The sequence below is a fragment of the Xenopus tropicalis genome, chromosome 1 (genome assembly GCF_000004195.4).
Source record: "Xenopus tropicalis strain Nigerian chromosome 1, UCB_Xtro_10.0, whole genome shotgun sequence".
In the NCBI taxonomy this organism is placed as follows: domain Eukaryota; kingdom Metazoa; phylum Chordata; class Amphibia; order Anura; family Pipidae; genus Xenopus; species Xenopus tropicalis.
This window is the reverse complement of record NC_030677.2, coordinates 16,182,479-16,195,282: the sequence shown is the minus strand read 5'-3', so window position 1 is coordinate 16,195,282 and position 12,804 is coordinate 16,182,479. Positions and strand designations below refer to the sequence as shown.

At 43.9% G+C, this 12,804-nt stretch overlaps 1 protein-coding gene across 2 annotated transcripts; it reads left to right on the top strand.

Moving 5' to 3' along the window:
- LOC100490023 lies at nucleotides 1-12,070 on the top strand. Of its 2 annotated transcripts, none has more exons than XM_031895278.1 (9): nucleotides 1-142; nucleotides 6,352-6,645; nucleotides 7,201-7,470; nucleotides 7,783-7,917; nucleotides 8,173-8,253; nucleotides 9,127-9,252; nucleotides 9,632-9,727; nucleotides 9,958-10,053; nucleotides 11,003-12,070. In XM_031895278.1, the coding sequence occupies exons 1-9, from the start codon at nucleotides 97-99 to the stop codon at nucleotides 11,338-11,340; spliced, it is 1,482 nt and encodes a 493-aa protein (XP_031751138.1). In that variant the 5' UTR covers nucleotides 1-96; the 3' UTR covers nucleotides 11,341-12,070. The 2 variants fall into 2 exon arrangements, with proteins under 2 accessions (XP_031751138.1, XP_002936329.3); XM_002936283.5 differs by having other exon boundaries at nucleotides 4-142; nucleotides 6,346-6,645.
- Nucleotides 12,071-12,804: the final 734 nt, after the last annotated feature.

The following is a 12,804-nucleotide window of genomic DNA, read 5'->3' as shown; positions in this document are numbered from 1 at the left end:
GTCTGGTGATGCAAGCTCCTCCCCCGCCGAGTTACTAAAGTTTACTTACATAGTAAATAAGGCAGAGACAGACACTGTTGCGCATCAGATCGCACGATGTGGGGGATATCTGCGCTGGTGGTTGTGGCTGCATTCTCTGCAGGTGAGCACCTTATTACTGACATTGACTCACTGATTGCTAGCTCTTGGGCAGCTGGAGAGAACATACACAGGATTAGGAACACGCTAACTATGAGCAAATGCTGCTGCAGTGCCAGTGAGAGTTGCAGTTCTGCAGTCGTTTTAGCGCTACGGGGCAGCCCTTCTATACAGTGATACATGAGGGGAAACTCTGCATGGAGTCTGGGTTCTATAATGAAGTTATTTCTCATTATCATCCCTGAGTATATAAGTAATGCAGAGTTGCTATAGAAGAAGGAATAGAACGCCACAAAGGAAAGGGCTCTGTGCCCCAAGAGCTTGCAATCTATTCTTAATCATCAACTAATGTGCCAGTGTTGCAATTTTGTCTGAATGACGTTTATAGACGCGCTGTCTGATACAGGCAGCATTGTATGGGTTTTACTCCTCCCATAGGGACTCAAATGTCACATGATTTCAGAGCTTTCAGTTTCACTTGGGACATCACAGCGCAGGTACTGGATTATTACAGAGAAAAGGGAATCATTTAACCATTAAATAAACCCAATAGGGCTATTCTGCCCCCAATAAGGGGTAATTATATCTTAGTTGGGATCAAGTACAGGTACTGTTTTATTATTACAGAGAAAAGGGAATCATTTAACCATGAAATAAACCCAATAGGGCTGTTCTGCCCCAATAAGGGGTAATTATATCTTAGTTGGGATCAAGTACAGGTACTGTTTTATTATTACAGAGAAAAGGGAATCATTTAACCATTAAATAAACCCAATAGGGCTGTTCTGCCCCCAATAAGGGGTAATTATATCTTAGTTGGGATCAAGTACAGGTACTGTTTTATTATTACAGAGAAAAGGGAATCATTTAACCATGAAATAAACCCAACAGGACTGTTCTGCCCCCAATAAGGGGTAATTATATCTTAGTTGGGATCAAGTACAGGTACTGTTTTATTATTACAGAGAAAAGGGAATCATTTAACCATTAAATAAACCCAATAGGGCTGTTCTGCCCCAATAAGGGGTAATTATATCTTAGTTGGCATCAAGTACAGGTACTGTTTTATTATTACAGAGAAAAAGGAAATCATTTTTAAAAATTAGAATTATTTGCTTATAATGAAGTCTATGGGAGATGACCTTTTTTGTAATTTGAAACTTTCTGGATAACAGGTTTTCCGGATAAGGGATCCCATACCTGTATTGGAATACATAGTAAGCTTCTGTGCCGGAGCGCTCGACAGCACTAAAGACTGAGGGTTAAATGGATCAGTCAGCAGAGCACTTGGTTCTGTCCCTCTGCATTGGGAAGATAAGGAAATGCTATGTCATTCTCTAGTGCAGCTGGAGAATTTAAAGGAGAACTAAACCGTTTAGTGAATTTGGCTAGAAGTGCTGTGTTTTGTATACTGAACTTACAGTACCAATCCAGGGCTTCAGCAGCCCTATAACAGTAATGATCCAGGCCTGCAGTGTTCTCCATAGCGGTTCACCATCTTGGGTTGTTAGGTCATCTTTTGAGTCAGTGGCACTGCACACGCTCAGTGGGCTCTGGGCAGCTGGTGAGAAGCTATTTATCATCAAGCAGAAAATGAGTTTTTTTTGTCTTAGAAGCTGATGCTCCAGGACTGATATTTACATTTTGATGCAGACTGCACTGATTTCTGAGCTGTCATGTAATGTTAATTTGAATTAATTGCTAATCAGCCTTTTGAATTTTATATTCTATATATACAGTATATTGTGAGTGGGTCCCTAAGCTCAGGTTATACTATGCTATTTGTATTCTGTATATACAGTATATTGTGAGTGGGTCCCTAAGCTCAGGTTATACTGTGACATTTGTATTCTGTATATACAGTATATTGTGAGTGGGTCCCTAAGCTCAGGTTATACTGTGACATTTGTATTCTGTATATACAGTATATTGTGAGTGGGTCCCTAAGCTCAGGTTATATTGTGCCATTTGTATTCTGTATGTACAGTATATTGTGAGTGGGTCCCTAAGCTCAGGTTATATTGTGCCATTTGTATTCTGTATATACAGTATATTGTGAGTGGGTCCCTAAGCTCAGGTAAGAAAATGGGGGACTACTGGGGTATCTTTGGGGGCACAGATCTTCCCTGCTAAGGGGCTGTGGGGCCCTGGGCTGGTACAGGAGCCCTAAACATAATGTGTAACATATCTAATTCTTTGTTAAGCTTTTGTTCTCCTTTAATCACAAGGCACAGGGAACATTAGACATTTTAGGGCAGTGTAAATCTGCTGGAATATTCCCAAGTATTCTGTATGATTCCCTGACACCTGATTGGATGTTACAGGAGGCACGGCCTGGCTTATATCTGTCTGTGTCACTTACAGGAATGAGCTGTATGGCCCGGCCCTTTCACATGCAGAACATTTACATTTTTTTGAAGGGTGGAAATTTTAGAAATGAAGAAACCACAGAAATCCCCGTGTAGTGATTTCTCACAGGCTTTAATGTGCGAGGCTGCTCCTAGGGGAGATTCCATACACGGAGGCACGGGAGAGGGTGTAATGTTACTGCTATTTGCACCCAGAGCAATGTCTGTAAGGGGGCTGCCCTAAAAGAAGGTAATTAGATCTCTAATGTGCAATGTTCACTGAGATTAATGCTGAAAAAACTGATATATATATTAATAATAAATAATAATAATAAAACAAATCCTATTTCCCAGGAGTCTAACTGAATAAGTTTCATTTGTATGTGTCCTTCATACTATTCTGCTTCTATGTCTGTCATATTCCAGTCATTTTATTTGTGTGCCTATCACTTCCTTCCATTCTGCTTGTGTGCCTATCAACTTCCTTCCATTCTGCTTGTGTGCCTATCAGCTTCCTTCCATTCTGCTTGTGTGCCTATCAACTTCCTTCCATTCTGCTTGTGTGCCCAATCAACTTCTTCCATTCTGCTTGTGTGCCTATCAACTTCCTTCATTCTGCTTGTGTGCCTATCAACTTCCTTCCATTCTGCTTGTGTGCCTATCAGCTTCTTCATTCTTGTGTGCCAATCAATTCCATTCTGCTTGTGTGCCTATCAACTTCCTTCCATTCTGCTTGTGTGCCTATCAACTTCCTTCCATTCTGCTTGTGTGCCCATCAACTTCCTTCCATTCTGCTTGTGTGCCAATCAACTTCCTTCCATTCTGCTTGTGTGCCAATCAACTTCCTTCCATTCTGCTTGTGTGTGCTTCCTTCATTCTGCTTGTGTGCCAATCAACTTCCTTCCATTCTGCTTGTGTGCCAATCAACTTCCTTCCATTCTGCTTGTGTGCCAATCAACTTCCTTCCATTCTGCTTGTGTGCCAATCAGCTTCCTTCCATTCTGCTTGTGTGCCAATCAACTTCCTTCCATTCTGCTTGTGTGCCTATCAACTTCCTTCCATTCTGCTTGTGTGCCTATCAGCTTCCTTCCATTCTGCTTGTGTGCCTATCAGCTTCCTTCCATTCTGCTTGTGTGCCTATCAGCTTCCTTCCATTCTGCTTGTGTGCCTATAACTTCCTTCCATCTGTTGTGTGTCCTTCCATTCTGCTTGTGTGCCTATCAGCTTCCTTCCATTCTGCTTGTGTGCCTATCAACTTCCTTCCATTCTGCTTGTGTGCCTATCAACTTCCTTCCATTCTGCTTGTGTGCCTATCAACTTCCTTCCATTCTGCTTGTGTGCCAATCAACTTCCTTCCATTCTGCTTGTGTGCCAATCAATTCCTTCCATTCTGCTTGTGTGCCAATCAACTTCCTTCCATTCTGCTTGTGTGCCTATCAACTTCCTTCCATTCTGCTTGTGTGCCTATCAGCTTCCTTCCATTCTGCTTGTGTGCCTATCAACTTCCTTCCATTCTGCTTGTGTGCCAATCAACTTCCTTCCATTCTGCTTGTGTGCCTATCAGCTTCCTTCCATTCTGCTTGTGTGCCTATCAACTTCCTTCCATTCTGCTTGTGTGCCAATCAACTTCCTTCCATTCTGCTTGTGTGCCTATCAACTTCCTTCCATTCTGCTTGTGTGCCTATCAACTTCCTTCCATTCTGCTTGTGTGCCAATCAACTTCCTTCCATTCTGCTTGTGTGCCAATCAACTTCCTTCCATTCTGCTTGTGTGCCAATCAACTTCCTTCCATTCTGCTTGTGTGCCTATCAGCTTCCTTCCATTCTGCTTGTGTGCCTATCAACTTCCTTCCATTCTGCTTGTGTGCCTATCAACTTCCTTCCATTCTGCTTGTGTGCCTATCAACTTCCTTCCATTCTGCTTGTGTGCCAATCAACTTCCTTCCATTCTGCTTGTGTGCCTATCAACTTCCTTCCATTCTGCTTGTGTGCCTATCAACTTCCTTCCATTCTGCTTGTGTGCCTATCAACTTCCTTCCATTCTGCTTGTGTGCCAATCAACTTCCTTCCATTCTGCTTGTGTGCCTATCAACTTCCTTCCATTCTGCTTGTGTGCCTATCAACTTCCTTCCATTTTGCTTGTGTGCCTATCAACTTCCTTCCATTTTGCTTGTGTGCCTATCAATTCCTTCCATCCTGCTTGTGTGCCTATCAGCTTTCAGCTTTCTGTATAGCAGACAATGGAGTATGCTCGGAACCCTTATCTCAATCCCTAGCTATTAAGCTGCAGCCTTCTGAGATTAGATAAGATGTGGCTGTGGCTCCCCAATACTTCATTGCACGAGAGATTCTTTTTTTTCAGAAACTAAAGATTTAATGGCTGGAGATGTAAAACCCAGAAGCACCAAAGGAAGTGTCCTGCTTGTATAATAGGGTCATGGCGGAATGATGACCAGTGGCCGGTGGACACTGGTTACAGAGAAATGAGCAAATTTAATATTGTTCATTCTAAGGGGTCCGACTTTGCCCTCCAAGCGCTGCAGGACCCCATCCTAACTGGCCCCGCCCTCCCTGTACATTGCATGAAATAAAGAAGCATCTGAAGGGGTGAGTTTTATGTAACGGTGCTGATAGCTGGGGCTCCAGTCTGCACTTGGTTCTCTATCTCTCGTATCATACAGAACGGCCAACCCTACTGTTGCACAAAGGGGGACACAGCTGGACAGCACCCCTTGTCCCACTGCCTTGCTGGGCCCATCCTGCTATATCTGTGGAGGGTCCACATGGTTTGAGGGCTTGGGGTGGAGACTGACCACACTTTCTGTAGGGGTAATTTGATCAACCTTTCAAGGTATCCAACTGACTCTGGGCAAATAAACTGTCCGTACTCAAGGATGGCCACATTGTATTGTTATTTGGACCTAAATCTGGAACAGAAATAGAAAAGGAACCTTGGCTCCTCGCTCTTCCTTATCTGTTGGGGGACCATGCACCAGCCAACATAGTGCACCATGGGAAAACAAGCCCCCAGCTGACATACATGTCTAGACAGTTGGGCAGTGTGGTCAAATTCAGCCAAGCTGCCCGACCAAATCTAGCCATGTATGTTGTTCAAATGTGGAAGGCCCTCTTTTAGGGCATTGGTGCATGGGGCCCAAACGGCAGCTCTAAAACATCCCATATCCCCCCCATTGGAACAAATGCCTGAAATCCCATGTTCAAACACTTGGTAAGGAGATTAAATATCTAAATGTTTTTGTAATGACTGTTGGTTTGGCTTTATAACAGCATTTGTGTAGCCAAGGAAACCAGATGACACTTTATTTACATTCCAGACTGGGGAAAGGGAAAGCAGAGGAGTAAATGATTGGGATGCAAAGGGCACAACACTAACCAGGGGCATGTTTCTGACAATATACTATTGTTTCCCCATCATAGGTGCCCTATAAATGGGAATTATTATAATAACTAAATTATTGTCATGAATATAGTATATAAGCTTCATCTCATAGAAGTAAGGAATTAATAAATGTAATTATAGAGTTACTCTTCACTATCCCCCCTCTCAGAAGTCTGTCTCTCTACATGCAGCTTTGTGTCAGAGTCGGTTATTTTAAAAGACACTTTAAGACATTGTTCAGGCCATGGGAGCACAAAGCAATGAATAGGGCCTAACTGTCACTCTGAGTCTGACTCCTGTATGTTGATAGATTGCTGGGGGGGGGGGGGGTGTATTAAAGAGTAACTTGGAGCTGGCAATGATTTTATTAAAGTGAAATTAAATTAAGTGATTATAGTGAAATTAAGGTGGTTACCTGTGTGTGTGCCTTGCCCAAGAGCTGACCATTCTCTACCTGTAGCTGCAGGTTCTGATGTGATCCGACACAACCTGTATGGGGAAGTTGGAGAATCTGTGGAGATTCCCGTAGTAGACTTTGAGAAAGATGGTTGGTGGGAACTGAAAAAACCCAATGCAGATCCAGACTGGGTGGTGAGTTACCACGGAGGGTATGCATTCCAGTTTCTATATGAATCCCGTGGTCAGATCAACAAGAGCAACAGAACTTTGCTGCTGAAGAACCTGACCAAGAGTGACAACTGGGAGTACGAGGAATGGGCCAATGGAAAACTGCGGTCGAAGATCAACCTACAGGTCTTAGGTAAGTAACAGAAATGTCCAAACTCTGGGCCACTGATGGGATGATACACAGGTCAACAATCTAATCTACCCCAAGTACAGAGCTCTGATTCTCTGTGATTCCTACTCCTGGGCTGTTCTCTTTCCCATGGTCAGGCAGAAACCTTCTACCAGACAAGTGGATCCATTCCACCCCTCCTGACAGTTAGTTCTTGTTTGATCATACTCATCGTATGTTCCCTAGAAGAGCTTACAATCTAATTTCCAACTCAGTCTCACACAAAGCAGCATTAGGAGCCAGTTACCTGGCAGTATATTTTTAAATCATGGGAGGAAATCCATGCAACCCCAGTGCTGTGAGACAGCCATGCTAGCTGTTGTGGCACCGGTGGAACTGTCAGTTCCAGATACACATGATAGATAATTTAATTTAATCCCTGATTAATTAGTGCTGAGAGCAGGCACTGCATTATACATCCCTCCCTATGCACCACTCAGTAGCCCTTCCTGGGGGCTAAGTTATATTGAATATTGTTGAGTTCAGGGCAGAATAAAGCTGATCCTGTTGCCTTTGCAGACCCCCTATACCCTCCGCTTCTACGGATCCAAGGTCCAAACTCTAGAGGCTGCCTGGTTCTGCTGGAGTGTGAAGGGAGTGGAGGAAGCGCTGAGACTTTGTCCCTAATGAAAGATGGAGTGAAAGTTACAGGAAACATCACAGTTCTGGGCAATATCTCTCTCCTTACTGTCAGTAGCCGGGACCCTCAGTCCTGGGGCCAATACACATGTGAGCAGCGCAACCCATTGAGCAGCAAATCGTCCAACTCCGTCATGGTGGAGCACCCAGGTATGGCACGGGCTTGTATATGGCATTAATCAGATTCTTCTTTTTAATTGGTCTTTATTGTTTATGTTTCTATAGTTATTGGATCATTTGCCTTCCTCTTACGCCTCCTTCTAGCTTTCAAATGGGGGTCACTGACCCAACCAGGTTAGGGTTACTTTTTATTGCTGGGAGTTGTAGTCCCTCATATATGTATTCCTTTCTGCTGGTGTTTGAGGAATCCTATTATCCAATCCAGTTTGTTGCACTAATGCCCCCCCCCTGTTAAGTGCAGAAACCATGATGTAACCAAGGGGGTATCACTTTTTTTTGCAGTAAGTGTCATGGAAACGGTTTCCTTTTGCATCGTCATCGGTGGGCTGGCCTTCTCAATCTGTGTCATAGCGTTCCAGATATTCTGTAGGACCTTGGTTCCTCTGCTGAATATAAAGACACAGACAAGGATTTCAGGTAATTTCATATAAATACACTATTGGCTGCCTATGGCCCTACTTTGTCACTCTCTGAGAGGGATCAAGCCCTTTTTATAGATCTGAGACAATCTGGGATAATTCTGAGCCCTGCCCTACAGGATCTATACTCTCTGGTGGGGGCAAGAATCATACAGTATATCCCAATAAAAAGAAAAAGGGGCCCAAGTTGTATTGGAGCCTCAGCCCCTGCACTGTGTGACGTCACAATGATGTTTCTCATTTCCTTTCTCAGCATTAATAAATGGCCTTTCAGAAGTGGAATTGATTATGAGGTTCATGTCTTCATTGGGGGCCATTGTGGTTTCAGCCCTTGGTAAGAACTGCTCCGTTGTTCCTTTTACCAAATAGAAATATTTATTTCTGATCTTGAGTTGCTCTCTTTCCCATGGTCGGGCAGGAGTGTGGCACGTGCAAGTGACACTAATAATTTGGTTGTAGGTTCCAACTGTAGTAGCTGCTAATGGTTGTACAATACAATCTCATACTGTATGTGATTTTGCTCTTGGAGATGTGTATATTTGCTTTAAGCCCCACCCCCCTGCATGACCATGGGAAAGAAAACAGCACAGTAGCAGGAAGTAAAGAACTGTAAAGCTATGTACCTGGGAAAATACTGCAGGTGAAGGGAGGGATAGTGGATTTATTTAATGAGGGGAACATTGCAAATGGAGATGATAATGCAAAGGTGGACAGATATAACCCCAAGTGATTTTGCCCTTTACCAGTTCCATTTTAGCTGCAGATCAGTTGAGAGTGAACACTAATGGTCACAGGGGACTGGGATACAAAATAGGCCCTGGAATTCCAAGTACCCAGAGGCCCAAACAGCCCCCCCAGCCCAATAAATAGTGACTGTCTGTGGCACCTTACAGCAGCCCCTCTGGGCCACCATTTTGTGCTGGTCTGTGTGCTCCCTCAGGCATCACATGACAGGAAGTAGTGTGGGAGCCAGACTGGGATACAAAATAGGCCCTGGCATTCCCAGTACCCAGAGGCACAAACAGCCCCCCCAGGCCCAATAAATAGTGACTATGGCATCTTACAGCAGCCCCTCTGGCATTTGTCTGAACCCACAGATTGCGAGGGGATGAGGGGACCCAGTAAATGACCCTTTGACTAATGAGCCCATAACGCTGTGTTCACAGACCATAGTAACAGCTTTTGCATGTTTCCTGCTTGGTTTCAGGTCACTATTTGATTGACCCAGTCCGAGTGGCCATTGTAGTTATCTCTGCCACCGTCTTTGCCATGAGGATTTACCTCTTCCTGGTCTCATGTAGGCCCAAACGCCGGTACAAAGACAGGCTGAGCTGTAAGTATCACTGTGCCATAAAGGCTCCCGTGGGTACTGCATTGCGCTGTGGGCAGAGTCGGGGTACAGTCTCGCAGCTGCAATGTATCAATCATTTCTTCACAGTTTCACAGGCTTTAAATATCAAGCCAAATCCACCCCACAAAGTGATTGTTAGGCCTCCATAGGGAACTTTGGGGGGTCAGTTAAGAGTGAGATTTGGGGTGATCTTCCTTCTCATTGGATCTGAGAACCGAATGCTTGATATACCATGTTTCCCTATATTTGATTAAAGATGGTGGGCTTAGTACTAGGCCGAGCATCTCTGATTGGGTGGGATTTATATCCATTTCAGTATGTGTATTTACCTTTCTCTCATTTCTAACATTTATCACATTAGGTCTCTCTGGAATCATCAGAAGGATAATGTTCTTCGCTGACTATATTCTTCTCCCTGCCTTTTTCCTTACTGAGACCATTCAGTTCAGCAATAACTGTGAGTACTGTTCATGGGTAGCAGTTATGCTTTTCTTCATAGGTGACAAAGGACAATGGTTCTTTCCCCATTCTTTGTTATTAGGAAAAGTGTAAGGTAGTGACTTTCCCATAATGCAGTTTGTGCGTGTCACGTGGTATAACTAAATCAGTGAAGGCAAACCACACCTAGATATGGGCAGCTGGCTATATATATATTGTTAGAATCACTGTCATGCTTGTTACCAACAGACCCTCAGCCCTGCGGGGACACGTGGCTGCCGTGGCTTCTCTACACGCTGCCCTGGTTCATTCCTTGTGCCTTACTGGCTTTGGGCGTCTCTCTCTGTGAGTATTTCCTTCATCTAAAGGAGGGTACAGTAGTGCCAGCCTGGCAATCTATTGGGTAATACAGTGTATCATTTGCACATTTGTGCAACCTATAGCTTTATGCACTTCCATAGACTCATATTCTATGAACGATTTGAGTTTGGGCAGGGTAGAATATTGAGGGCTGGACATCTTTGTAGCAGTTAAGAAAATACAGGGCTACAGGTATCAGTAGACATAGTAGTTGGGGCTGTTCTTGGTTTTGTTACTATGTTATACTGTATTATTGATACAGGTATGGGACCTGTTATTCAGAATGCTCGGGACCTGGGGTTTTCTGGATAAGGGATCTTCCTGTAATTCGGATCTCCTACCTTAAGTCTACAAAAAAATATTTAAACAGTAATTAAACCCAATAGTATTGTTTTGACTCCAATAAGGATTAATTATATCTTAGTTGGGATCAAGTACAGGTACTGTTTTATTATTACAGAGAAAAGGGAATCATTTAACCATGAAATAAACCCAATAGGGCTGTTCTGCCCCCAATAAGGGGTAATTATATCTTAGTTGGGATCAAGTACAGGTACTGTTTTATTATTACAGAGAAAAGGGAATCATTTAACCATTAAATAAACCCAATAGGGCTGTTCTGCCCCCAATAAGGGGTAATTATATCTTAGTTGGGATCAAGTACAGGTACTGTTTTATTATTACAGAGAAAAGGGAATCATTTAACCATGAAATAAACCCAATAGGGCTGTTCTGCCCCCAATAAGGGGTAATTATATCTTAGTTGGGATCAAGTACAGGTACTGTTAAAAATGTGAATTATATGATAAAATGGAGTCTATGGGAAATGGCCTTTCTGTAATTCAGAACTTTCTGGATAATGGGTTTCTGGATAAGGGGTCCGATACCTGTACTGTGATATCTAATGTGTTGCATCTTTATCGTCATCTTGTAGATCGTAAAATCAAACCCTGGAAAGAAGTTCCTGAGAGTGGGAATAATCCAGCTGAGCAGGACCTGAAGCTGCCTTTAGCCAGTGATTGTGAGGGAGGCGAGTGCAGGAAGATGACAGAGATGGAGACAGAGATGGAGACAGAGATGGAGACAGAGATGGAGACAGGGATGGAGACAGGGATGGATACCGGGATGGATATGGAGATGAATATGGGGGATACAGGGATGGATATGGAGATGAATATGGGGGCGGATACAGGGATGGAAGGAAGGGGTAGTTTTAATCTAGACAGTTGCCCTTTAAGACTGACAGGTGAGGGGGATCTGGCTGCAGGGTGACAGTTACTAAGCAGACAAACTGAAGAGGGGATTTCTCAATTCTAAAGCATATTCTGTATCTCACATGATATCACTATGGGCAAAGCGACCTTCCTGAGCAGGAAGTGAGAGCCAGGGAGTAGAACCAGGAGCCTGAGGAAGGACACTGGGGCAGGGAGGGAGAGTCACGTGGGAGATCCCAGAGGAGCAGCCTATTGAGGTGCAGTCGGCCTCTGCACGGGGCACTTACCGACATCTACTTTTTCATTGGTACCAACCTTAGGAGTCCCCTCTTAGTTGTCTGCACTTTGTATTTATTGTGGTTATGGGAGAAAGTATGTTATTATTCACAGCATATTCTTTACAAGCACTGCGTAATTACTGGCAATATACCACAAGCACCAGCCTCTAACAGCCTCATTGTACCAGTTCAATACCTGTTACACCCCATGTATACAATAGGGGGCAATATAGAATTATGGGGTATTATAGTGACCTGCAGTAATGTTATATTCTATATACTCATTGTACTTGCTTTTATCGCTGAAATGATTATTATTTTGATATGAATTCTGTGCTTTATTCTATTTTCTTTGCATAGGATTTTCACATGATACAGTACTGGGAGCGGGGTATGTACTTAAGATTTGTTCTAAAGTAAATGGCTATAAGTAGTATTGTGTAATGTGTAGGGATGTTCCTAGAACATCAGTTATATGTAATAATAAATAAATATATATCGGAAGCAGAACTGAGTAATGCAGCAGTTATTGGTTTATAAGCAGTCTGTATTATGTGTCTCCCTGGGAAAGGAAGCTGCCATGTGTGAGTCTTAAATGTTCAGTAACAAGATGTGAATGTATGAGTGCCCCGCCCCCTATAGGAGGGTGGAGCTTGGTCCAGACAGAACCAGGAAACAGTGCAGAGAGAGTCCTGGGCCCAATGTAAGTTCTGCAGCTGTTTTATTGTTCCTACGGGTGTTATGTCAACACTTTAATTTGGTAAATATCCGTTTCTGTAAACCTGAGACAACACTTACAGTAAAGGAGGGGATGGTAAGCGTTTAATTGAACAGTGAGAATTATTCCCCCAGTACATATTGTAGCTCACACCCTTCTTGCACTTTGTCACCCAAAATACTTGGGTTGCCATTCCTGTCGCCAAAGTGCCTGTGCCATATCCCTGAGCCTGTAGACAGGGTCAGACTGGGCCGCCGGGACACTGGGAAAAAACCTGGTGGGCCCCGGCGGCCCAGACCCGACCCTTGCTGGTGCTTCCCTGGCCGACCGTTCCTCCCCTGATGCGTTAAACTTACGTGCTCAGGGGAAGACGCTGGGTGGGGGCCCTGCAGAAGGTTAGGGAGGCTCAGTAGGGGGCCTGCCAGGGGTTAGGGGATGCGGGGGACGCTGCCAGTGGGGGTGCCTGCCAGGCATGGAATTGTGGCGAAATTCCACATTTTCACGTTTCAGAGGCCTGGGCCTAGGG